General features: G+C 36.6%; 4 protein-coding genes across 6 annotated transcripts in view; 2 read left to right on the forward strand and 2 right to left on the reverse strand.

Moving 5' to 3' along the window:
• The first annotated feature begins 8,589 nt into the window (after window positions 1-8,589).
• On the forward strand, window positions 8,590-10,069 carry LOC128872693 (transmembrane protein 126A). 3 transcript variants are annotated; one of them, XM_054115644.1, is made up of 5 exons: window positions 8,590-8,728; window positions 8,964-9,197; window positions 9,270-9,441; window positions 9,522-9,650; window positions 9,735-10,069. In XM_054115644.1, exons 2-5 carry the CDS (start codon window positions 9,073-9,075, stop codon window positions 9,972-9,974), a joined length of 666 nt encoding a protein of 221 aa, XP_053971619.1. In that variant the 5' UTR covers window positions 8,590-8,728; window positions 8,964-9,072; the 3' UTR covers window positions 9,975-10,069. The 3 variants fall into 3 exon arrangements, with proteins under 3 accessions (XP_053971619.1, XP_053971620.1, XP_053971621.1); XM_054115645.1 differs by having other exon boundaries at window positions 8,595-8,728; window positions 9,033-9,197; XM_054115646.1 differs by lacking the exon at window positions 8,590-8,728 and adding an exon at window positions 8,781-8,917 and having other exon boundaries at window positions 9,033-9,197.
• Window positions 10,070-10,222: 153 nt separating this feature from the next.
• LOC128872691 (AMMECR1-like protein) lies at window positions 10,223-12,565 on the reverse strand. Its single transcript, XM_054115642.1, has 4 exons — window positions 12,269-12,565; window positions 11,498-11,608; window positions 11,223-11,428; window positions 10,223-11,156 (listed from the first exon to the last, which is right to left on the reverse strand). The coding sequence occupies exons 1-4, from the start codon at window positions 12,478-12,480 to the stop codon at window positions 10,990-10,992; spliced, it is 696 nt and encodes a 231-aa protein (XP_053971617.1). The 5' UTR covers window positions 12,481-12,565; the 3' UTR covers window positions 10,223-10,989.
• Window positions 12,566-12,888: 323 nt separating this feature from the next.
• LOC128872692 (nuclear protein AMMECR1-like) lies at window positions 12,889-17,833 on the reverse strand. Its single transcript, XM_054115643.1, has 6 exons — window positions 17,700-17,833; window positions 17,555-17,617; window positions 16,852-17,258; window positions 16,175-16,285; window positions 15,896-16,101; window positions 12,889-15,686 (listed from the first exon to the last, which is right to left on the reverse strand). The coding sequence occupies exons 3-6, from the start codon at window positions 17,058-17,060 to the stop codon at window positions 15,520-15,522; spliced, it is 693 nt and encodes a 230-aa protein (XP_053971618.1). The 5' UTR covers window positions 17,061-17,258; window positions 17,555-17,617; window positions 17,700-17,833; the 3' UTR covers window positions 12,889-15,519.
• A 169-nt stretch (window positions 17,834-18,002) lies between these two features.
• The window catches only part of LOC128872686 (uncharacterized), a 158,391-nt gene continuing 155,220 nt past the window's right edge, over window positions 18,003-21,173 (forward strand). The window contains exon 1 of the mRNA XM_054115634.1: window positions 18,003-18,142. The gene's annotated coding sequence lies outside the window, so the exon portion shown is untranslated. The remainder of the gene's footprint in view (window positions 18,143-21,173) is intronic.

A 21,173-nucleotide genomic window follows, 5' to 3' on the forward strand; every position in this document is an offset into this window, starting at 1 on the left:
AATATCTCGTATAAAGGATTAATGAATCGACAATGCCTGGTCCAATTTGTGTTTAATATTGTAATGGCCGATTAGCGCAATTATCTGTACATCATCGCTTCGTGCCACAAATGATGATTAAACTCTCTCATATTAAACGAATCGTGTTACACGTATTATGATTTCACGTTGGAACGGGTGAACTCTGCAATTAGAGAGCATGCTGGCCTTTCAAAGCATTTCTCGAAAACGTTCATAGAGTACATGGTAGACAAAGATACGATCAAAAAGCAAGTGCAACTCTGGAGTAATACTAGAGTAATAAGAGATCCAATTTGTTTTCAAGAAGATGTAGAGGGTGAACAATTTTCTCTAAGATCAACACAGAAGAAATCACTTGAAACTACAGTCTTCGATAAGTCACCCTTGTTCAGGGAAAAATGAACGGAGCGCAGGGTAACGAGAAAGGCCAAAAGGACGCAGAAGAAGAGGAACGAAAGGGCGGGAAGTTGTAAAACGAGGAACGATATGCATACTGGGTTCGAACTAACATTAACGATCTCGGTTAACCCCTGCACAGACGGCCTCACGGTGGAAACCAATACCATGAAATATCTGCGAACTCCACACCAACCGGAAGCCACCGCGAATTGTTTTGCCGGAACTTCCCCAGACGGCGCGCAGCGTGCAGGTGCAGCTGCGAATAGGTATTCCTAAAGCTGCCAGAATCCAATTTAACGCCACCCTACGCTCACCTTCCGACACATTTTAATCCTGAGTATTGTCTACCTGCCTTGGGTGGAGTCATTATCGACGACTACCGGCGACTAGGCGCGATTATTCGACGCTCGTTATTCGTAGCGCGCGAATTGCATTCTTGTTGTCAGTTCGTCTTCGTTCCATACGACTATGTACATTCCCTCGCCTCATTGGATCTGGTGTTCGTTGGTTTTGAACGGGGATGGGCATACTTGAGTTATTTTATAACTCGAATTTCAACGGGGACCATTCGAATAATTTAATAATAATGAAGTCGTGGAACGCGCGTCATGAGATGAGATTCCAATGGTTAGGCTATTCAGGGATTTAATGATATTATCGTTAGATAAATGGAATTACTCCGCGCAACAATTCTAAAATTTCAAAATAAGCACTAGTATAAAGAAACATCTGAACCTATGAAACTTAATGTATCGATATAGACTTCACATTATACGAACTTTGAATAATAAAAGCATATTGAATTTTATCATTCTCAGTTCGTATGAAATGGAATCTATGTTATTGTACTAAAGATTGCAAGACAGGCTATTACGTCAAGACCTTCTGCGAATTTCACAACTTTACTTCAAGATTGTTACACTGTTCCGACCTGAATAAACTAAACCGAGCAAATGATGTAACTTTCGAGTATGTTATACGCATTTACATGCTGAGAATATCATTACTCGATTATTATTGTTTTGTCCGAAATAAAATCAAGCTAACAGATGGCTATCGATGGTATCGTTGAAATCGACAAATCCTGTCTAGCTGTGTATTAACTGTTTCAACCTAAAGGATGTTGGAGGTATTGTTTCGCAACACGGAATCGAAGTGCCAACTATTTTGACGCTTTATTATGAGACTCTTTGAATAATAAACAGTTTTACAGCAAAACGAAAATACCAGAAGCCAAAGGCGAACAGCGATCGTCGAAAGGAAAGAAAATAACAAGCGAATAAAGAGCACGGTGAATTAAAGCTTAAGGAACAAGGTAAATGGCGCAAACAACAAACTTCGCGGGACCGCTTTCTGAAAACAATTATCAAAGAACCTGTATTCGACGCGTCTGTTTGGTACGGTTGAAAGGAAACGCTCTTCAATCGTTGCGAGTCTGGAAATCAATTGTTTCTGAATCACGAAGTGCACACGCTGTACTTTATCGTCCAGTCCTCTCCGAAATTTCAATGGCATTCAACGTAAAGGAAAGATCAGATCTCAAGACGAGAATACGAAACTTAATACAAACTTTCATTCAAATTTATTCAGGACATAGTATAATACATATAAAATTGCTAGGCAAGCAGCAACCTTTGATTGCTAGGTTACCACATTGAATTACTGGAAATCAATGGAATCGTACAAAAATTGATTTGTTACAGGCACTCTGCGTCTACCGTACCAATAAAACGAACAAATAAATTGCAGGCGACGGAAGGATACCGATCTCATCCGTTTGATACCGTTTTCACTCTCTGTTGCGCGTCGCAAGAGAGCATCTGTTCATCCAGCCGCAACGAGACAAAAAACAAAATACAATATAGCATTTAGAACGTCGATAGTGGGAACGGGAGCTACAGAGTAGACGTGTGTAGGTAAATGCCTGGTTTTCTACGAAACGACGGGCGCATCCCCGCGAGAAGAGTAAGTACATAAGCCCTCGGCCCACTTCCCATTCATTGCTCTCATTATCAGCCACGCTGTCTCCTCTCTCGTCCTACGTCGTCTCTGTTCCGCATACATCACGGTCTACGCGCGCGCACACACGGCGACCCTACAAATTTACGTACCGAAACCCCTCTAAGCGTCGCTCGCAAATGAGGTGCGCGCACGGAAACCCGCCGCGAAGAGCTACGAGGGGATAAATTAAAAATATGCATGAACCCGACGAACGCAGAAACAGCGAAAAGTGGGAATCTCGAAAGTGAGACTCGATGCGTGCATGTGTACGCGCGAAAACACGCGATTAGCGTGTTCATTTTCAGTTCCAGAATTACACGTGATTCAGGTATATTCCTGTTTCGATTCAGTGGACCGACAAAATTGAATTTGTTGTTCGTGCTGCTCGCAGGGATGTTGAAAAACATGGGTTGAAGATCTGTAGTGCTAGGTTTGGAGTGCAATGTGCTTGGTATGCTTACATTGATTACCAAGGAATCCTCTTGAAAAACAAAATATTATATTTAACTCTGGATTTAGCAATCAGCTATTAAACACACTGTTATACCTTCTAAATTGAAACAACAAAAAGCAAATCATTTTCTCAATATAATTACTTTCCTATTACACCAAGTATCGCCCGAAACCATGGCAAAAACATAAACCAAGAATTCGCACATTTTTAAAAAGAATTCAACAGATATAGCCCAACTGAACTCGCTAATATCAATCCTCCAGACTAAATAAAACGATCTAAGATCTTTGTTTCAGCTCGATCATGAAGTAGCCATAGGTACCAGCGTCGCGATGTCGCGATTTTTGAGCGTTCCGACGTACGTGAAAAAGTTTTCCACGCCAGGCCCGTAAGACGATATGCGCGCGCCAGAGAGGCTGCACCGACGCCGATAGTTTTCAATTTCTGCGGTGCAGGCGCTTCGTAGGCAAAGAAGACGAGGAGAGAGTCAAGGATGGTTTACGGGTCGGTGATTCGCTTACCCCGCCAACCCACGAACCTTTTATGCATGCCGATGCATGTACATTTTATATTCATCCGCGCGGTCTCTATACGTAACGCGTGCACGGTTCACGTATATTTATGCGGGCCGCGATCGAATCCACGGGACTGCGTGAAAATGCGAAAACAAACGGAAGCAAACTGGTTATATAGGCCAAGGTATAGGCAGATTTTTGGCACTGGGAGCCTCCTAGTCAATTTTGAGAAGATAGAGAAGTTAGGAGGCTGTACCTCTCACCGATTTTAACTTTTGATTACTTTATTTTTTGGAGTAGGATGTAATGTGCATGTGCAATAATATTATCCTTCTTTCGTGGTATATATACAACGATTGAACCAAAACAAATTACTATCTTTAAGAAAATCTAGGCATTAATTTCCAAGATACAATCAAATATTGTAAACGTGAAATTTAATGAAAACAACAGCAGTCCTATGTTTTTCATTGTCTAGCAAGTCTCGAAAGACTCTGTTTTGCCTCAACTGCCTCTGACTCGATCAACTAGCATAAAAGTTCGAGACAGGCTAGCTTAATTGATTAAATGGCTAACCAAGGTTCAACTGGGTATCACGGTCCAACAATCTGTTCGGTTCTTTATTCCCAACGAATTGATCGAACTCGCCACTGCGCAAAATTAAACACGCGAGCATGTGCAAGTCGAGCTTGTTATCTTATGAAAGGGACCCACACCTCGGTTGGAGAATCTATTGTCGGCGATGAAATACCGAAACTGTTCTCCACCGTGATCTAAGGGAAAATCGACTGTACTCGACAGCGGATTCGGAAATATTAAATGAAATGGTCGAGCCATCGCGATAGGTCATTGGAAACAATACCGTGCATCCATTTCTGTGCCAAAAATTTTTGGAGCGAGCTACTTTTTTTTCCCACCGCGAACGATAGGCTTCCGATGCGGGATTTCGCCTGCATTTCTATTCTTTCGTAGTTCAGGGACCATGCCAATTGTTATATTTTTTTGTTCTCCAAATATTTGCTCGTTTCCAAAAGAATATAAAGAGAGAATGACTAAACTCGACGATAAAAGTCATAGTCGATTCGTTGAGGGACAATAATGAAACGTGTGGGATATTGTTTGCAAGCTGTGACTCGTCAACGTCGTAAAGGATTTCCGAAAGGAAATTTTAGAATTTTTCAGCAAGAGGGGGCTGTTATCAACGGCAGCTTATTAAAATAGAAATTAACTCCACTCGAAGCTAAAATAAACGCGTTGCAGATGACCGCAAGGGAGGCCAGAAAGAAGAAGAGAGGAAATTTCGAGAGCAGAAACGTCGTACGGGCGACCGAGCCCATGGCCGTGAGTTCCTCGTCGCATAACCGCGGCAAAAAAGCCCCGCCAGAGCTGAAATTATTGCGTTTTCTTGGCCGCCGTCCAAACACCGACAACTAACAGCCGTGTGATTATTGCAACACGCTCTATACTGGCCTACATCGATATGAACGAAGATCTGTGCATTCGATACCTCGAATCGTCGATCCTCTTCGTTGTCATTTGACGATTCTCTCGTTGCAACCAGATATGGACAGAATTGTTATCTAGATGACAAGTTCCTAATAACAAATAGGAGATAAACAACTTTCAACTCGTTATTTGTTCAATTAAAAATTAAAATTTGAACCAAATAAGGAATAGAATCTGAATAAGTATTCGGTCGAATGAACGTTGAGAATAAATCTCTATACAGAGCATTTATCCGTCGTTTATTATTCAAATAAAATTCCGCCCATCTCTGCTACGAACGAAGCGTTAATTATACGACAAATGAAAACCGAACGTTAGAAACAAGTAGGACGGCAATTGCGCGAACCTCGAAGTTTATCGGCTTTAATAACGGCCTACTCCGCTACAACGTCTCCACTAAAACGAAGCAAAACGATTCACGGAACCACGACTAGGGTTACCAACCGTGGTCTTTTAACCCTTTCATTCCTAAAATACAATAGTAAGAATACTTCCTTCCTTTTGTTCATACAAAGTGAAAACCAATTGGATTTACGTCCCGAAATATTTTTATTTCATTGAACACCTAACACACTTTATCCATCTTCTGTCTTACCTCCACCCTATTATCATCTTGTGTATACTGCCCTTTTGATCTACAGATGGTAACCAGAAAAATCAAAAAAATGCACAACCTTCCATCCAATCAGATAAATAAACTCCCACTCGTTGAATAAAACTTAGAAATGGAGTAAAACGATCAAATATTTCACAATGAACAAACGAAAATTTGTCATTTACTATCATTAATAATTATAATACGATAATATGTCTTTATTACTATATACAGATGCAAGTTAGGATTAAAGAAATCGAATTCATTTGAATGCGCACATCTGCCCTAACCGCGGAGCAAGTTACAGTGGGTGTAGAATGTATTCATACACCGATCAATTTCTCAAAAAACTTTTCTGTGAAATTGTAGTTTCTTAACTTCTTTTTTGTATAGATATAGTTCAAACAACATTTACTAGTTAATAGAATTTGTGAAATTAACAAAAAAAAAAATGCGAAAAGTGGGTAAAAGTATAGAAGCAATAAGTATTTATACGATTCTTATGACGAACCATTTACAGTAGAGTTTGTAACGTAAACACATTAGTTTATTACTCCGTACGAATTAGAAAACATCATATTTCCAGTAAAGTACTTTTAAACAGTTGTGCGAATATTTATTGCATCAACATTTCTATCGATTAATTGTTTTTTTCTTGTTAATTTCGCAACTTACATAAATAGCTACTTTTTTTTGTAATCTATCTATACCAGAGATTTCCGAGAATATGTAAAATGTTATTGTTTATAAAAATTAAGTTAATAAATTACAATTTTACACAGTTTTTTTGGAAATTGATCGGTGTACGAATACTTTCTACACCCACTGTATACCGCACGTGGTCGAAACTCCAACAAGTTACATCTGACGTTACATTTAGCCAATAATCGCGGCCGATTACGTCGAAAGTAATCTCTCCCGTAGGCACGCGACCTCTCTTGATTAACTGTGCGATTCAAGGTCGAGCGTAGTGCGCAACTCGGGCTCGAACAAGAAAAACCAACAATAACACGACGAGTGTCGCGAATATCTTCGCGTAAGCGCGATGCGCCGTCGATTGGAGCGCTAAACGGGGCGCATTCGGTTCGATCTGTCATACGTTAAAAGCCATCTAGCACGTGGAGTTCAATACGTTGTCAAACGGTAGAGATTAAAGAGGCATGCAACTGACAGCCAGATGACAGCTGACCGAGTGACCCATGCGTGTCGCCCCTCCCCACTCGACGATTCTGGATTCTACCCAGAATCGACGAGCTCGGGGTGGGTGGCTTTTGTTTCGAGAGAATACGGAGAGCTTACCACCTTGCTTACGGACTGGCATCCTGTTCGACGATGGTTTTAAATCCCTGGTGCACGGATACGTCGGAACACACAACGTCGCAGCCAGAGGGTGAACAGACGAGGGCGAAACGGCACCACTTCACGGAAGGGAGAAGAAACGCGTAACGAGAGAGAGTAACGCAAAGAACACACGGCGTGTCACTTCGATACTACGCGATCGCGCACGGTACACTATTGTCACGCGAATCGGCGACCTGTTTCACGGGTGGCGTAGACGGGCACGTACACGACTCGACACGTCACTCGCGAGACCTCCCGGTGGCCCGTCGAAACGTGGTAAAACGAAACGGATATAAACACAGGCCGCCACCACTCGGGCCACGAGAAATATGGCGTCGCGCTTACTCTAGCAGCCGGAAAACTGACTGGTCGCGAGAACGCCACCTCCTATTGGTCGATCGCACCATGCTGTGACGTCAGGTCGCCTTGTGACGCGCTACCCCGTAAAAGCAACCCCTCGCGAGTATCACCGACGGACGCTCGTACGCGAGACTTTCGCAAAACGTACAAGATCATGGTACTTCGCACTCTTATTCAAGCAACATCTTGATAAAGAATGATACCTCCATGTCGTTGCAGAGAATAATATTAATTTAATATTGGTAAATTAAATTATCCGAATATCGACAATCCGAATAGAATTCACAGTTGAATTTTGCTACCCCTCCAACGCGTGGCGCCAGCTCTCAAGCTGTACGATGGTTCCATCTCACCGTGGTGATTGAAAACTGATATTTAAAGGGTAACTTTTAAAAGTATTCAACTTTAAAGAATTTTAGGTCGACTGGTTTTTTAATATTCCTTTCTTATTGAAATTAGGTACTATTGTGGCGCACAGGTAAACGCAATCACTCCCAGGTGCCATAGCATATGGCACAGCCAATGCGAAAGCATATAAAGTACGAATAAAAGATACTGTGACAAGAAATGGTAAGAATGCGACCCTCGAAAAACGGTCGTTAGAAAACACCCACGATATTTTAAACACCACATTCACTCAAGGAATTTTAATTCATTGCTTTTAAATCCTATTCAAAATTGTGTTTTAAAAAGTGAAGTTCACGGTGATTATTTTTAAAACGGTTTATTGCCCATAATCTCCGAGGACTGATGCTGCCTAAACGAAAAGTTCATTGTCGGTCTCATGGGGCCAGCGCTGCGCTTAGCGCGTTAAAAGTATTCTAAATTTTTTAATCAAAATGTTTGGAATCGATTCTGGCTTCAAATCTTGGATTTTGGCACCAGTGACGCCATCGGTGGTAAAATGCCCAAGTTTGTAGGAAAAATAGTTCCCATTATTGCTGTTAAATGGCGCCACTGACTAAAATTTCGATTACTATTCATTAGATTGAACGAAACAAGTTCAATTGTTTCACACGAAACAACTATTCATAAGATTGATAAATTTGACATATTAACTATGCTCTTATCATTTTATTATTTCATACATTTATTATTTTATTTAAATTGAAGAGCAGAATACGTTTACGTTACATTCATTGCAAATAGTACTATTATTACTATTATTACTATATAATTACTAGTAATTATAGATTGCAGTCTGAACTATACATAAATGAATAATATACGGAAAAGCAGATAAATATTTGAACAATATATTGTAATGTTATAAAGCAAAGAATCGTATTAATTATGAATTTATGATAAAAATAAAATATATTTGATTAAAATATATCGATGGGGTCATCTAGTAGTAACAGTGGAAACTATTTTCACTACAAACTTGAGCATTTTATCACGGATGGCGCCACTCCGAGGGCTCAAAACGGAGAACGCGTGCGTGTCATATATAGATGTAGTAAATATATATAGATCGTTGGTCAAGAGAATTATTTAAAGAGTTACTTCGAAAATCTTATTTCAATTAAATATTTCGTAAGTTAAAGGAAAACGTATGCATGTTGTTATGTTATAAATAAACTACACAACATTATAAAATACAGTACTATAGCATCGCATTGTCTTATAATGATCCTTAGCAAATAATATCATAAGAAATAAAGTAGTTTGTATTTTATAATGTGCACTCAGTCTTTCGTGTTTTAAGGAAACTTATACTTTTTAGTAGGTTTATTACCCTTTAAATTATGATTATTAAATATTTCATTAGATCTACATATAAGAAATTGTTACTGCCGGTATTAATAACCTCTGATAGTGCAACACGTCCATGATCCAGGTGAATTCTTGAACTTCATTGAACTTGGAAAAACTACAAAATGGCATTAATTCCCATACGCGATAAAAGCAAGTTGAATGATGGTGATCTCGAAGAGATACCAAGAGAAGAAGCTCTGGTGTATCAGAAACATTTATTGAAAGAGTGGAAACCTCGATCGGAGGTGTACGTAACCTTTTATTTTTGCATTGACTTTTCGTTTGCGTCTATAATACTTTTGTCTTGTTTTGTTATAAGATGGTCACTTAAATATGGAAGTGCAGTTCTTGGTGCATTAACTGGTTTCTCCAACATAATAATTAATTCTATGTTCAGAAATAAATTAAAATTACACAGTAATGGCCGACTATTAACAGGAATAAGTGCAGCAGTTTTTCCAGGAGCAATTGTAGGTTCCCTTCACGAAACTGTACGTAAAGATTATAATAAATTTTATTAAATTATATCTAAAATAAGTATAAATTATTATGCTTGTTCAAATTATTTCAGATAATCAGGGATCCCATATTATTATATGAATATAATTGCCCATTATGTTTTGAATTAAAATCATCTCTACTTGTAAATGTTGGTGGCCTGTTATTTCCTCTAATTGCGATGCCAACAATAAATCTTGCGGTGACTACTTTATTTTTTTTATTGTAATGGTATTTTACATTGGTTAGTCTAATCCTTTTTCTATTTTCTCTGTTATCCACATAGATTGCAGGAAATTTAGGATTAAGGATACCATATTCTACAGAATATAGAGAACTTGGTAAATTTTGGTGGAGTGTTGTCAAACCAGGAATTAGGCACATAGCATTATTAATTACTTGTAATACAATTACAGCTAGTTGCATAACATACAATGAAATTTTATCAGCAGAAAATTTAGGAAGTATGTTATTACAAATTGAGAAATATCAGAACGAAAATGAACCATTAAAAATGTCAAAATAATTTACTAGTCAATTATACATATATTACTATGTATATTATGAGTATAATGAAAATAAGTACTTTTGTAGAAAGCAGAATGTGTTTTATTTATGTATCATGATATTTGTACATTATAAATCACTTGAAACTCCATCCTTTAAATAAGAAGAAAATATATAACTAAATATTCTTTATGTTTCCCTAATTTCATTTGGATACTGAGGACATAATGTATTGATAGCAATATACTAGAATAAAAGTCTTATAAATATGGAAATTGTTACAATGTCTTTTCAAGCAGACACAATTAGTTTCTGTCTACATACCTAGCAATATACATTTTAAAAGGAAACTTAAATATTTCTTAAAATTACAGAATAATACATAATAAAAATTATAATGAACAATAATAATTGGTGTATGCTATTAAATAAACGTGTGTATTATTATATTTTACTATGACAAGTTTGAGACTGTATAAAATTTTTGAACTGCATTTAATAGATACAACTTTAATATACCTAATATTTTATTTGCAAGTAATAGCCGTGAAAGAACAGTGCCGCTATACCGAAGGTTTTATTATCTTTATTGAAAAATATATATTATTATAAGGAAGATAAACGTGAAACGTGAAAAATGCAATAGGCACGAATATTAATAGCATGAGGTTGCATTCAATCGCCTCTAATGTAATTTTTATTGTTGTATTCCAAAGTTGAAATCTCTGTGGAGGAAGACATCGTTCATGATTGTAATGATATAATAGAAAGAATAATCCTATATTTTCCCATAGAAACAATGGATAGTTTTGCATTGATGATATCACCTGAGAACTAATAGGTATAGAAAATGGTTGCATAAATGAAAAGTATTTAGGTTTTACCATAACTATTGCTTGCTGACTCTCTATTACTTTAGTACATTGATTATTAATATAATGAAAACAAAGATTAACTCTAACAGTATTGAAATAACAAATCATGCTAGAAGTTTGGCACCAGAGGGGTCCATAACTTGGACCCCTTGGCAGTTGCTAGCATGTCTGACCCTGCCAATGTGACATATAGTCTTGATAGCTAACAGTCACTTTCTCACTCTGATATCGAGTTAATTTTACACTGCGTCTCATATCTGGAGTTACTAACCCTTTATAACCACCTTTATGCAGCAAAGAGTCTATTGTTTGAATCTGATTCCACCCTAAATATTTGAAATTGTAACTTAACAGAACACTTGCAATTAGCATTAAAAAAGGAATATACAAACCTTGTTCCCTTGCTACATCTGGTAAGTAAGTAGCAGTTCGTTTGTTACCCTTTTCATTGTGAAATTCAATACGTATTCCATGAACTCCTACTTCCCAATCTAAATAATCTGCTCCTTCTTCAAAATGTCGAAGTATAGAAACACTGACATGCAAGCGTGGTAGTTCTTCTCGTGTTATTGGATTAAATCGTGAGTCCTTAAAAGCACTATGAGACACAATATACTTAAAATTTTTAATAAAATATTGTTCACTTCAGCTACATAGTAGATAATACCTAGTGGCTGCATATTCCCGCAATCCTGCATGCAAATGCATTGCATTAAATGTACCAATACAGCCTCGTAATCTCATATCTTTGCCAATAGTCCATGTTACAAATAATGGGCTTCAAAGTCGAATGTACATATTATTATACAATAGTATATAGATAATATAATGATGCTATTATATTCGTTAACATATCAATATTTCTAGCAACTTGATACTAATCTGATGAATTAAAATTTGCTTTGAAATAAAAAGTATACAAATAAATATGACATTCATATAAAACAATATAAATTATAATCAAAATAGCATGTAAAGGGTAAGTGTATACGCGATGCATGTGCATTTGTGTGTTTCTATTTAATATCTGAAACACAGGTAAACACGTATATATCGAAGATATTTAACAGCACAATTGACCTAAAAATTTCAAGGTTGTTAGGATGCATGGTAAGGGAACAGAAGCAAAAGATATTTACAGTAATCTAATTAATTTTAGATTTAATGCAATTTCTTTGTATATACATGTATCATATCGTAAGACAGAGTTACTTTCAATTTCAAAAAGGAAAACATAACCCTCAAAACGAAATCGTAAACACGAAATGTATGTAGATGTTTACACAAAGAAACTTCATAATGTAGAAGACACAGATAGAAAATATTGTATCATTCACTAAATGTATACTCAAGGATTTCAATAAAGAGAAATTAAACTCCATAAGGAATGAAAGGTAAGGGATAGAGATGAGAAGCAACAGCAGTGAAAAGTACTCACTATGCTTCGTTGCTGAAGTTGGGCGGTTTTGGTGGATCAAGTTGGTGCAGTTGGCAGTAAAGAACATCGAAACAATAAAAGCCCATCTCAGGCTGTACTATTATGGAGTTTCGTATACGAATACCATTCTGTAAACTCACGGTACCGTTACACGGAATGCTGGAAGAATTGTTTAGCTTCTGCTTTTTCGTTCCACAACAACCAGCTGCCATGTTTTCCCAGTCAATCCTTGAAACCACCGCACACACGAGTGGTTTCCGAACTGTACATCTCTTGTTCACCGTTGCTATCGCATACTAAATTGCGCGCGCGTTCCGCTAGATGTCTTGTTCAAGAGGTTCGGAGTTACAGTATTTGAAAATAGTTCTCTCATTACCAGCCATTGTTCTAACAAACTGTACTATCAAATTTACTTTCTAAATTGTCTATTTATTTAATCAAATACTCGCTCTTACGATTAAAATAGACATAGTGTAGTGGTCGGACAAAGGAATATAAAGTTTAAATTTCGGTTCCCCTGTCTATCAGATGGATACAGCCCGATGTCGAATGAATCTCACCTTGGTGAGCATAGAATCATTTTATAATTCATACAGACAGGAATATTAAAACAGTCGACGTGATAATATAAAATCTTTATTCGTCCATCCTAATTTTATATTAAGTTACTAGCACTGTTTCTTACAGTTTATTCGGTCGCAAATTCCCCGATTTTTCTGATTCTAAATAGGTACATATTGTTTATTAACTACTCAATGCAAATGTGATCTCAGGCACAACGCATTTTTATACATGAAAATATTAAAAACGTAATGTATTCTAAAATAACATGTTCAGTTTTTTTTTTTTTTTTCATATAATCGTAAACATCGCTATATCAATTACTCGTAGATTTCTATTTAATTTTACCTAAACCCATTTGAATCAGAATTGTGAGATTTGTTTTAATTGCATATGAAAAATCTATTGCAATTGAAAAAAATAAATACATATAATTCATTGTGTGCTTAACAATATTCTAGAACTAATAAATTCTATTGTCACAAATCGAGCACATACAATTATTTTGCAAGTACTGAATGCTTTATCGTTAAGTATTTAACTGGCAGTTAACTGGACATTATATAATGCTGAATACATAATTAGGTTCTAGAAATTAACTACTCAAATAATAGAATATATTTAATGGCATCGAATACAAAACCACTAATTAGAATTTACTAATTTCTCTTTACTTTCACAAAGTATTTTTGCTATAATAAGAACAGCAATAGATAAATTGGCAGTGTATGAAATTTACTAAGTGAACGTGAAAGAATAAGAAAAGCAAAGGCATTAATACATGGAAGAACATATCTTGCATTGTCTCAAAAATTACAAAATATATATATTTCACTGATTTGTTCTAATATGTCGTCATTGTGCCTTGCTTTAAGTAAAAATAGAGTAATGGGATAAGCACGTTACAGAAAGCAATAGTGATTCTATTTATGATTTGTCAATCAAGAGAATAATACGAATCACAATGAGATCGTCACATTTTAACTTACAACTATATTACAACTATTATTAATGCATTTTAATAGTCATAATGCAGTCCATTGCTTATTTACAGTAGAGGTCCCTTTCTATACATTTCTTTTACCACACCAACATTCTTTTCAAAACTTTATTTAAACTTATAAATTAAAATTTAATTTCGTAATATAATATATTTATATACTGATTCCTTCATTGATGTAAATCCTTTGCTGTAATAACACGCCGGACTATAGTACAACTGTTATTATCAAAATAAATTTCAGTGTATCAATGGTATAAAAAAATGAAATAAAAGATGCAATAAACTCAATTAAAAGGTTGAAGATTTACATCTTCATAAATCTCAACAATAAATATAATATGTATAATTACCTGTGCATAATGTAATAGAAATATTTTATTTATACCATTACTACAAAGAAATATGGATTAGTTAGATTAAAATTGGTATATTTATTACTATTTGTGGCTCAATCATCACATGTGAAAAAAAAATTAAAATTCGAAATAATGTTGTTTGAATGTATTTAACTCGAAGGTATGAAGCATATTATTTTTATTAATTGCCTTGATAGTAATTCATTATTTTTATGAACTTTTTATAACTTGCCATAAAAATATATGATTATATAAAAATGATGCTATAATAACTACGCTATACGCGTATTAACACAACATTACAGGAGGAACACTATGAATAGAAAATTCGTGTTCATTCACCCTTCATTTATAGATTTATGTATATAGATCTAAGGATGATATTCTATGCTCTTCGTAGTATACGAATAATAGAAACATTTTCGAGTGAATTTGTACATTAAATCTTGTGAAGCAGGCAGTGAATTGCAGGTAGCATCACTGTGCTATGTATTTGTTTATGTCACTCGTATACTGCAGACATACATATTAATGAACATGTGATAAGTATGATGGCAGAGCTACGTTTAAATTTTTATACTACTTATTGATTGAAACGCGTCGTTTAAGTTATAAACGCATGAAAGCACGCGATACAAAGTAATTATATTTTAGTACAAGTTTAAAAACCTGAATACTTGACATTGTCTCATTAATAATTAGTGATATTGAAGTTAAAAGTTAATGCATCTTTCGACATATCTTACGATTATTTATACCAATTATTAGATAAATAATAATTTTATTTATATATCGTGTGGAAATTATTAACGGAATAAGGCAGTGCCATCATACGTAAACTTTTATTATTCCCAAGGAGTACTTTGTGATATCATAAAGGGAAAACTGTGTATGTAGAAACATACAAAGTATAATAGGCACCACTTCAAACAATTAAACATTGCAAAGAACAACCGTTTCCAGTGTCATTTGCGTTTACGAACACCGCGATCTGCAGATTCTTGGGACGAAAATCGATGAACACGAGGAGGATGCAGATGTGGATGTAGGGGAGGATAGGATGAACCTGTTTGATCCCACCAAAATGATGAATAATCCCATACGGGTACCATAACTGGTGAAACAGAGGGCATTGGAAGGGGATGTATGAATGATGTAGGATGATTACGTTGTGTCATTGCTAATCCATGTTCCTGACTGGCCACATAAGAATTATATTGAGTGCTATTGTATGATAAATGTGATGTATGAGAGATGTTGGTGTCATAGTGAACTCCGGCAGAATTTTGAGATAATTGGGGTCCTTGACCAGAAGAACCCCAGGCCAGCTGCTAGCATCTTCGACTATGCCAATGTGTCATATAATCCTGATAACTTACAGTAATCTTTTCACTTTGGTACCGTGTTAACTTCACACTACGTCTAATATCTGGAGTGACCAACCCTTTGTAACCACCCTTATGTAGCAGTGAATCTATTGTTTGTATCTGGTCCCACCCTAAACACAGTAAGTTGTGTTTTATTCTTAAATAATTCTGCACACTAAACATGTCTATCTCTACAATTGAATGCATATTGCATGAAGTAATAATATTTTTGGTACCCTCCCCTCGAAAAAAAAAAGAAGAAAATCACAGAATCCTGTCGATTTAATTATTTAATACATTCAGTAAAAGAGTGAATATATAAAGAGTAAAATGTACAAACCTTGCTCTGTTGCAACATCAGGTAAATAAGTTGCAGTCCGTTTGTTACCCTTTTCATTGTGAAATTCAATTCGAATTCCATGAACACCCACTTCCCAATCTAAATAATCGACACCATCCTCAAAGTGTCTCAAAAGTGAGACACTTACATGTAAGCGTGGAAGTTCTTCCCGTGTTATAGGATTAAAACGTGAATCTTTGAACGCACTTAAAAGTGTCTAATGTCTTTAAATATATAGACCAATGATATTACTTGGTATAAAATTTAAACTAATCTTACCTGGTTGCAGCATATTCTCGCAGACCAGCATGCAATTGCATTGCATTAAACGTACCAATACAACCTCTTAGCCTCATATCTTTCCCAATAGTCCATGTTACAAATAATGGGCTAAAAAGTACAAATAAATAATCATATAGCCCATTTTCATTATTTAATTATAAATGGTTATAATTATTTATATAGCTTGATAACTGTAACAATGAAAAATAAAAAAATTACATCTTAGAATATCATTTCGTGTTTAATTTTATTTCTATAACAAATAAGTAGAACATAATTTATCAGCACTGATGTAAGATTATTAAGCAAAGGAAACATTTCTAATTTTCACCCAAAAGAAAAGGCTAAATATAAACAAGATGTAAGGTCATATGATACTAAACAACTTAAATATAACGAAAAGAAAAAGGGTGTGACTGATAACATACATTTGTGAGAAAAATCAGCCTTTGTCTCGATGTAAAATATGAGACTCGAAGCATCAAACATCGTAACAAAGAAACCGAAGGAGGGGTGAAGGTACGCGAGTTGAACATTCGGATAGAAGAGAGCAGCTGATGGCGCGAGTATACGAGAGAAAGATGGCAACACAGCAAAGACAGAGACAACGATACGAAAGAAGGAACAAGAGAGGTCAAAAACGAACGACAATGTCAGCAAGTATTATTACTCACAAGGCTTCGTTGCTGAAGCTGGGCGGTTTTGGAGGGTCGAGCTGATGTAATTGGCAATAGAGGACATCAAAGCAAAAGAAGCCCATCTCGGGCTTCACTATCACGCCGTTCCTCAGCTGCGTGCCATTTTGTAATATCGAGCCATTGCATGGAACGCTCGATGAATTGTTAAGCTTTTGCTTTTTCGTTCCACAACAACCTGCAGCCATGTTTCCTTCGTCGACTCTCACGACGGACACGGCTACTGCAGACACGAACGGTCCTCGACCCACTCGTCTCCCATTCTTCCCTGTCGTCGCGGGCTCGATTACGCGCGCGTTCCGTTAGATGTCCTCGTGCTCGCTTAAACAGCTGTTTCATTGTCCGCCATTTTTAAACGCGCGGCAACGTGTAGTCAAGCTCGAAAACTGGCGGCAATATTCGTAACTTCGTCCGTAATTAAAATAAATGATAACAGTAGCGAATTTGAAGAAAGGAAACAAGTTGAACTTTGTTTTGATCCAATTGACATAGAAGCAAGCGCGAAGTAAACTATATGGATGTCTACATTTGTCGCTTCGTATCCAGTCACATATTCATTTTAAAACAAGCATCTAGTTAAATGATTTGAAGAAGAAACAGAACTAATTGAATGAGTTGAAAAGTAAGAAAATATTTAGTTAGTGGAAGAAGAAATTATGCCGAGGGCACCGATTTGTCTTACCTCTTACCTGGCCACCTGCTCACGATGCACCGGAGAAGCCCGAGGCGTGACAGCAGATTCAACCTGTAACGTGCACTTGCTTGTAGCTGTCCGGTATATTACGAAGTGGCTATATTTTTTCTGACAGCTGACATCGTGTACTCACGGTTTATCGCATAACGGTTGTATTCTTTGTGCCAAGTGTCCGTTGGAGTCACTAAGGCTCCATTTTCCCGCTAAAAATACCAGATAAGTGTAAACGAAACAACCAGCCGGGACAGGTGCGACCTAACCGTTGCTTATAAGAATATTTACTATGATAATCGACAGCATCATGTGAACGTTGCATGTTAATACAAATAAGTAATAAATATTCCCAGTGAATATTCAGTAGAAATGAGTAGATACGTGGAAATAACTGTTAAATGGCGACCGTTACAGTATCGAACGATAAAACGTGGAATCGAATCTACATGATCGATCGCGGATCCGCTGAAAAAGACAGTTAGTTGCGAAAGGAGTTTTTAAAGTGTCTGCTGGAGAACTTTCCGGTGCGGCGAACAGACGAGCAGGAGGAATCATTCAGCGATGACGACAAAGGAGAAATAGGTAAGGATTGTTATGTCTATGTATATTTATTCCGGCTCGCGCGTCATTGCGTCGCGTCACTTTATTCGAATCTCGTTCGCGATGGTCATTTCCAATCTCGTCTCACGTGCGTACGTGTGCGTTGTGTTTCTATTTGTTGTGTGCAATTTATACGCGAACGTGTTATATAAAATGTGTCATAATACTTTGAACAGCCGAGCCTGAGTCACATTTACGCAACTCTGCGCGGGCGCTCGAGTCCGATTATTTCGAGTAGATAAAACAGAACATCGCACGGATATTCAATGAATGGAAAATTCTAAAGTTAGCGGGTTACCAATTAAAATTGTGTTTTTTTGATTAATTTTATGGGTCAGACTGGTAGTTTCAGTTCAAAATTTTAATTTTTTTCATTTCTCTAGTTTCAAAAGCTTTATCCTGAAATAATTGAAGTTAGATTTGCAACATTGACGATCATGTGATTCCACACCCGAAATTTTACCGCCGTTTTTCATGCGACGCCATCTTGCAACGTAGTGTCCACGATATCTCGAAAAGCATTTGACTAATCGATTTGAAATTTGAATGTGTTACAGAGGAAGCCTTTGCTTATGAAATCTTATATTTTGTTTCTTTTTTAATCCCTCTTTACTATAGATAAATGTGGTTAACCTTAGAATTAAATTACAGCCGACATCGTTATATGAATATACATATATACAATGTTACCCAAGACTGAAATAACTTGAAATAACTTAAAATAACTTAAAATAACTTGTGATGTCTAACCAATCGAGATTTTACAATCTAAAAGTCTGATTTTTTACTCCACAATTTGCGTTTCTTGGAACGATGGTTTTCTTAAACCGAGGGAATATTTTATTCGTGCGTTCCCACTTGCCTTTTGAGAATGCACCTCGACGCACTTCGCGATACTTATCACTATAATAGGCATCGCTGACATCGCCATCACACGTTCCAATTTACGCTTTGTAATTATCTACGCTTCTGTGATGCTGGCGCGCGATCGAATCTCGCCATAAGTAGCGACGAAGAATTATAATAATAACATACCGATAATCGATTCGATATTTCAGTGACCTGTCAGTCGTGCAGCGTATAATATTTATAACTCATCGTTCTTATAAAACCCTTCGACGAAAATATTATTACGTTCACACGAACGTATTATTAGGCTCTGTAGAATATTGACTTATCGGTAGATTTTTCCTATGATGTTATATATAATATGGAGTTCAAGTTTTATGTACGGCAATGCAAACCGAACTATCGAAATAAACAAATAAAATTTAAATTATGAGTCGAAGGTTTCCAAAGAGAACAATTCTGCGTCTAAGGTTTATAAATAAAACATTTATCCACGTGAACGTGGTGCGTTCTCTGCTTTGGAAAACACGCTTTATAAACACGTTTTATACGCTTTTGTGGGAAAGGAATACTTTTAATTTGCAAGGAAGGTAGGTAGTTTGAAAAGATGCCTTGGATATGTTAGTCGTTTATACTTACAAAAAATTCTCGTAGTGCAATGGGTTAAGACGTACACGGTTTAGAAATAGATTAAATAGCCATCGCCCTGAAACACACAAAATGCATTAACAGGTTTAACGTAGTTGCCGTTAGTGTTTGGAAATGCACTTGTACGCAACCTACAGACGCGGTTTCACCATTTAGGCTGCCAACAAAAGTTCGAAACGGCAAGGTGTTTGAACAGGGATTCGATACAGGATTAACGTTTCATTTGGAAAGAATTTGCATTTTATAATAATACCCTCCACGAAACATTTTAGAAGTAATTAGTTTTTCGCTCCGATGAATCTAGATGCTTCAACGATATTTATTACAATACGTGTAATAAATTCCGTCTGTTTGGTATCGGAACAAATCAATAATTGCAAGAAATCGAAGGTTGCGCGTGATGCAATAGTCGCGCAATTAGTTGTGGCACGTAGGAAAAAACGCATTAAAGAAAGAGGCTGGGTGGAGGTGTACGTGTGGGACTGTGGCACAGAGTTGTTCGCAAAACTCGAACAATGCTCCTTCCCGTGCCATTCATTTCATTGATTGCAACAAGGTTGTCCGTATTCCTGCCTCGCTATCCTTTTCAATTTCACCTCATTTTTCTTTCCTTTTTTCTTTGGCGTCGACGCATCTCGAAATAGACTTCTCCAACGAAAACGGCAGTCCTGTTTTAATTACGTAATGATGTCAAAAATATTTTTTCTTACGACTCTATCGTTCCAGTGTACACACTTTTCCTAAGCGAGCGTCGTGCGGTTTTTTCTGTGAATCTGACAAGATGTACCTTGACCTTCTTTGCGCGAGCAAGGACGACTTCGTCGTAAAGCCTAGAGAAAAGCGGTAAACCGCTTGCCCCGAGCTCGAGATATGATAGAAAGCATTACCGTGGAATTCTAAACGGACGTGGACTATTTATTAGCGAAGAAATTTCACGAGTACACTCCGCGACAAAATTATAGACACTTATATGTTAATTGCATTTCGGAGTGGTCATTTTCTTTATTTAGGAGAATATTGTTCGGAATAAAAGAACGTGGTTGTCCTTTGCTTCCATTTTGCGTTATTTTTCGTAGATTTCTAATGGTATTTTAATTTTTGTTTCCAGTTTAATTGTTCTATCTTTACCATTTAAATAAAAGTTAGAATGAACTCTGCGGTTCAATTCTTTTTGGAACTACAAGCTATTGCGTCTTGAAAATGAATTTGAGTCAATACTTTTGGTGAATTCTGTACTAATAACACGATACTACCACGAAATTATAGACACGTTCCGATGAACGACACTATGAAGGTATGCAAGGTCGGAATTCACGCAATGCGGCTCGGGAATTTCTTACTGGTACTTATCCGTCGATTGCTTATCTTCGTCTGTCTTTTAAATAATCACATGGCTATTGGGAAATCCTCGCCTTGGGCAGCCACTGTATTGCCGATCGATGAATTCCCACACGTTTTTCCATCTTACTCTCAGGATGTATCTGTTTTCATGTCTAATTACATGCGTCGGTGAACA

The sequence above is a fragment of the Hylaeus volcanicus genome, chromosome 2 (genome assembly GCF_026283585.1).
Source record: "Hylaeus volcanicus isolate JK05 chromosome 2, UHH_iyHylVolc1.0_haploid, whole genome shotgun sequence".
Classification (NCBI taxonomy): domain Eukaryota; kingdom Metazoa; phylum Arthropoda; class Insecta; order Hymenoptera; family Colletidae; genus Hylaeus; species Hylaeus volcanicus.

Coding starts and splice junctions, on each gene's coding strand:
- LOC128872693 (XM_054115644.1), top strand. CDS start 9,073: ATGGCATTAATTCCCATACGCGATAAAAGCAAGTTGAATGATGGTGAT. Junction 9,198..9,269: donor TGGAAACCTCGATCGGAGGT/GTACGTAACCTT, acceptor TTTTGTTATAAG/ATGGTCACTTAAATATGGAA. Junction 9,651..9,734: donor TGCCAACAATAAATCTTGCG/GTGACTACTTTA, acceptor TTATCCACATAG/ATTGCAGGAAATTTAGGATT.
- LOC128872691 (XM_054115642.1), bottom strand. CDS start 12,480: ATGGCAGCTGGTTGTTGTGGAACGAAAAAGCAGAAGCTAAACAATTCT. Junction 11,609..12,268: donor AACTTCAGCAACGAAGCATA/GTGAGTACTTTT, acceptor TCGACTTTGAAG/CCCATTATTTGTAACATGGA. Junction 11,429..11,497: donor CGGGAATATGCAGCCACTAG/GTATTATCTACT, acceptor TGTGTCTCATAG/TGCTTTTAAGGACTCACGAT.
- LOC128872692 (XM_054115643.1), bottom strand. CDS start 17,060: ATGGCTGCAGGTTGTTGTGGAACGAAAAAGCAAAAGCTTAACAATTCA. Junction 16,286..16,851: donor AGCTTCAGCAACGAAGCCTT/GTGAGTAATAAT, acceptor TGTACTTTTTAG/CCCATTATTTGTAACATGGA. Junction 16,102..16,174: donor CGAGAATATGCTGCAACCAG/GTAAGATTAGTT, acceptor GACACTTTTAAG/TGCGTTCAAAGATTCACGTT.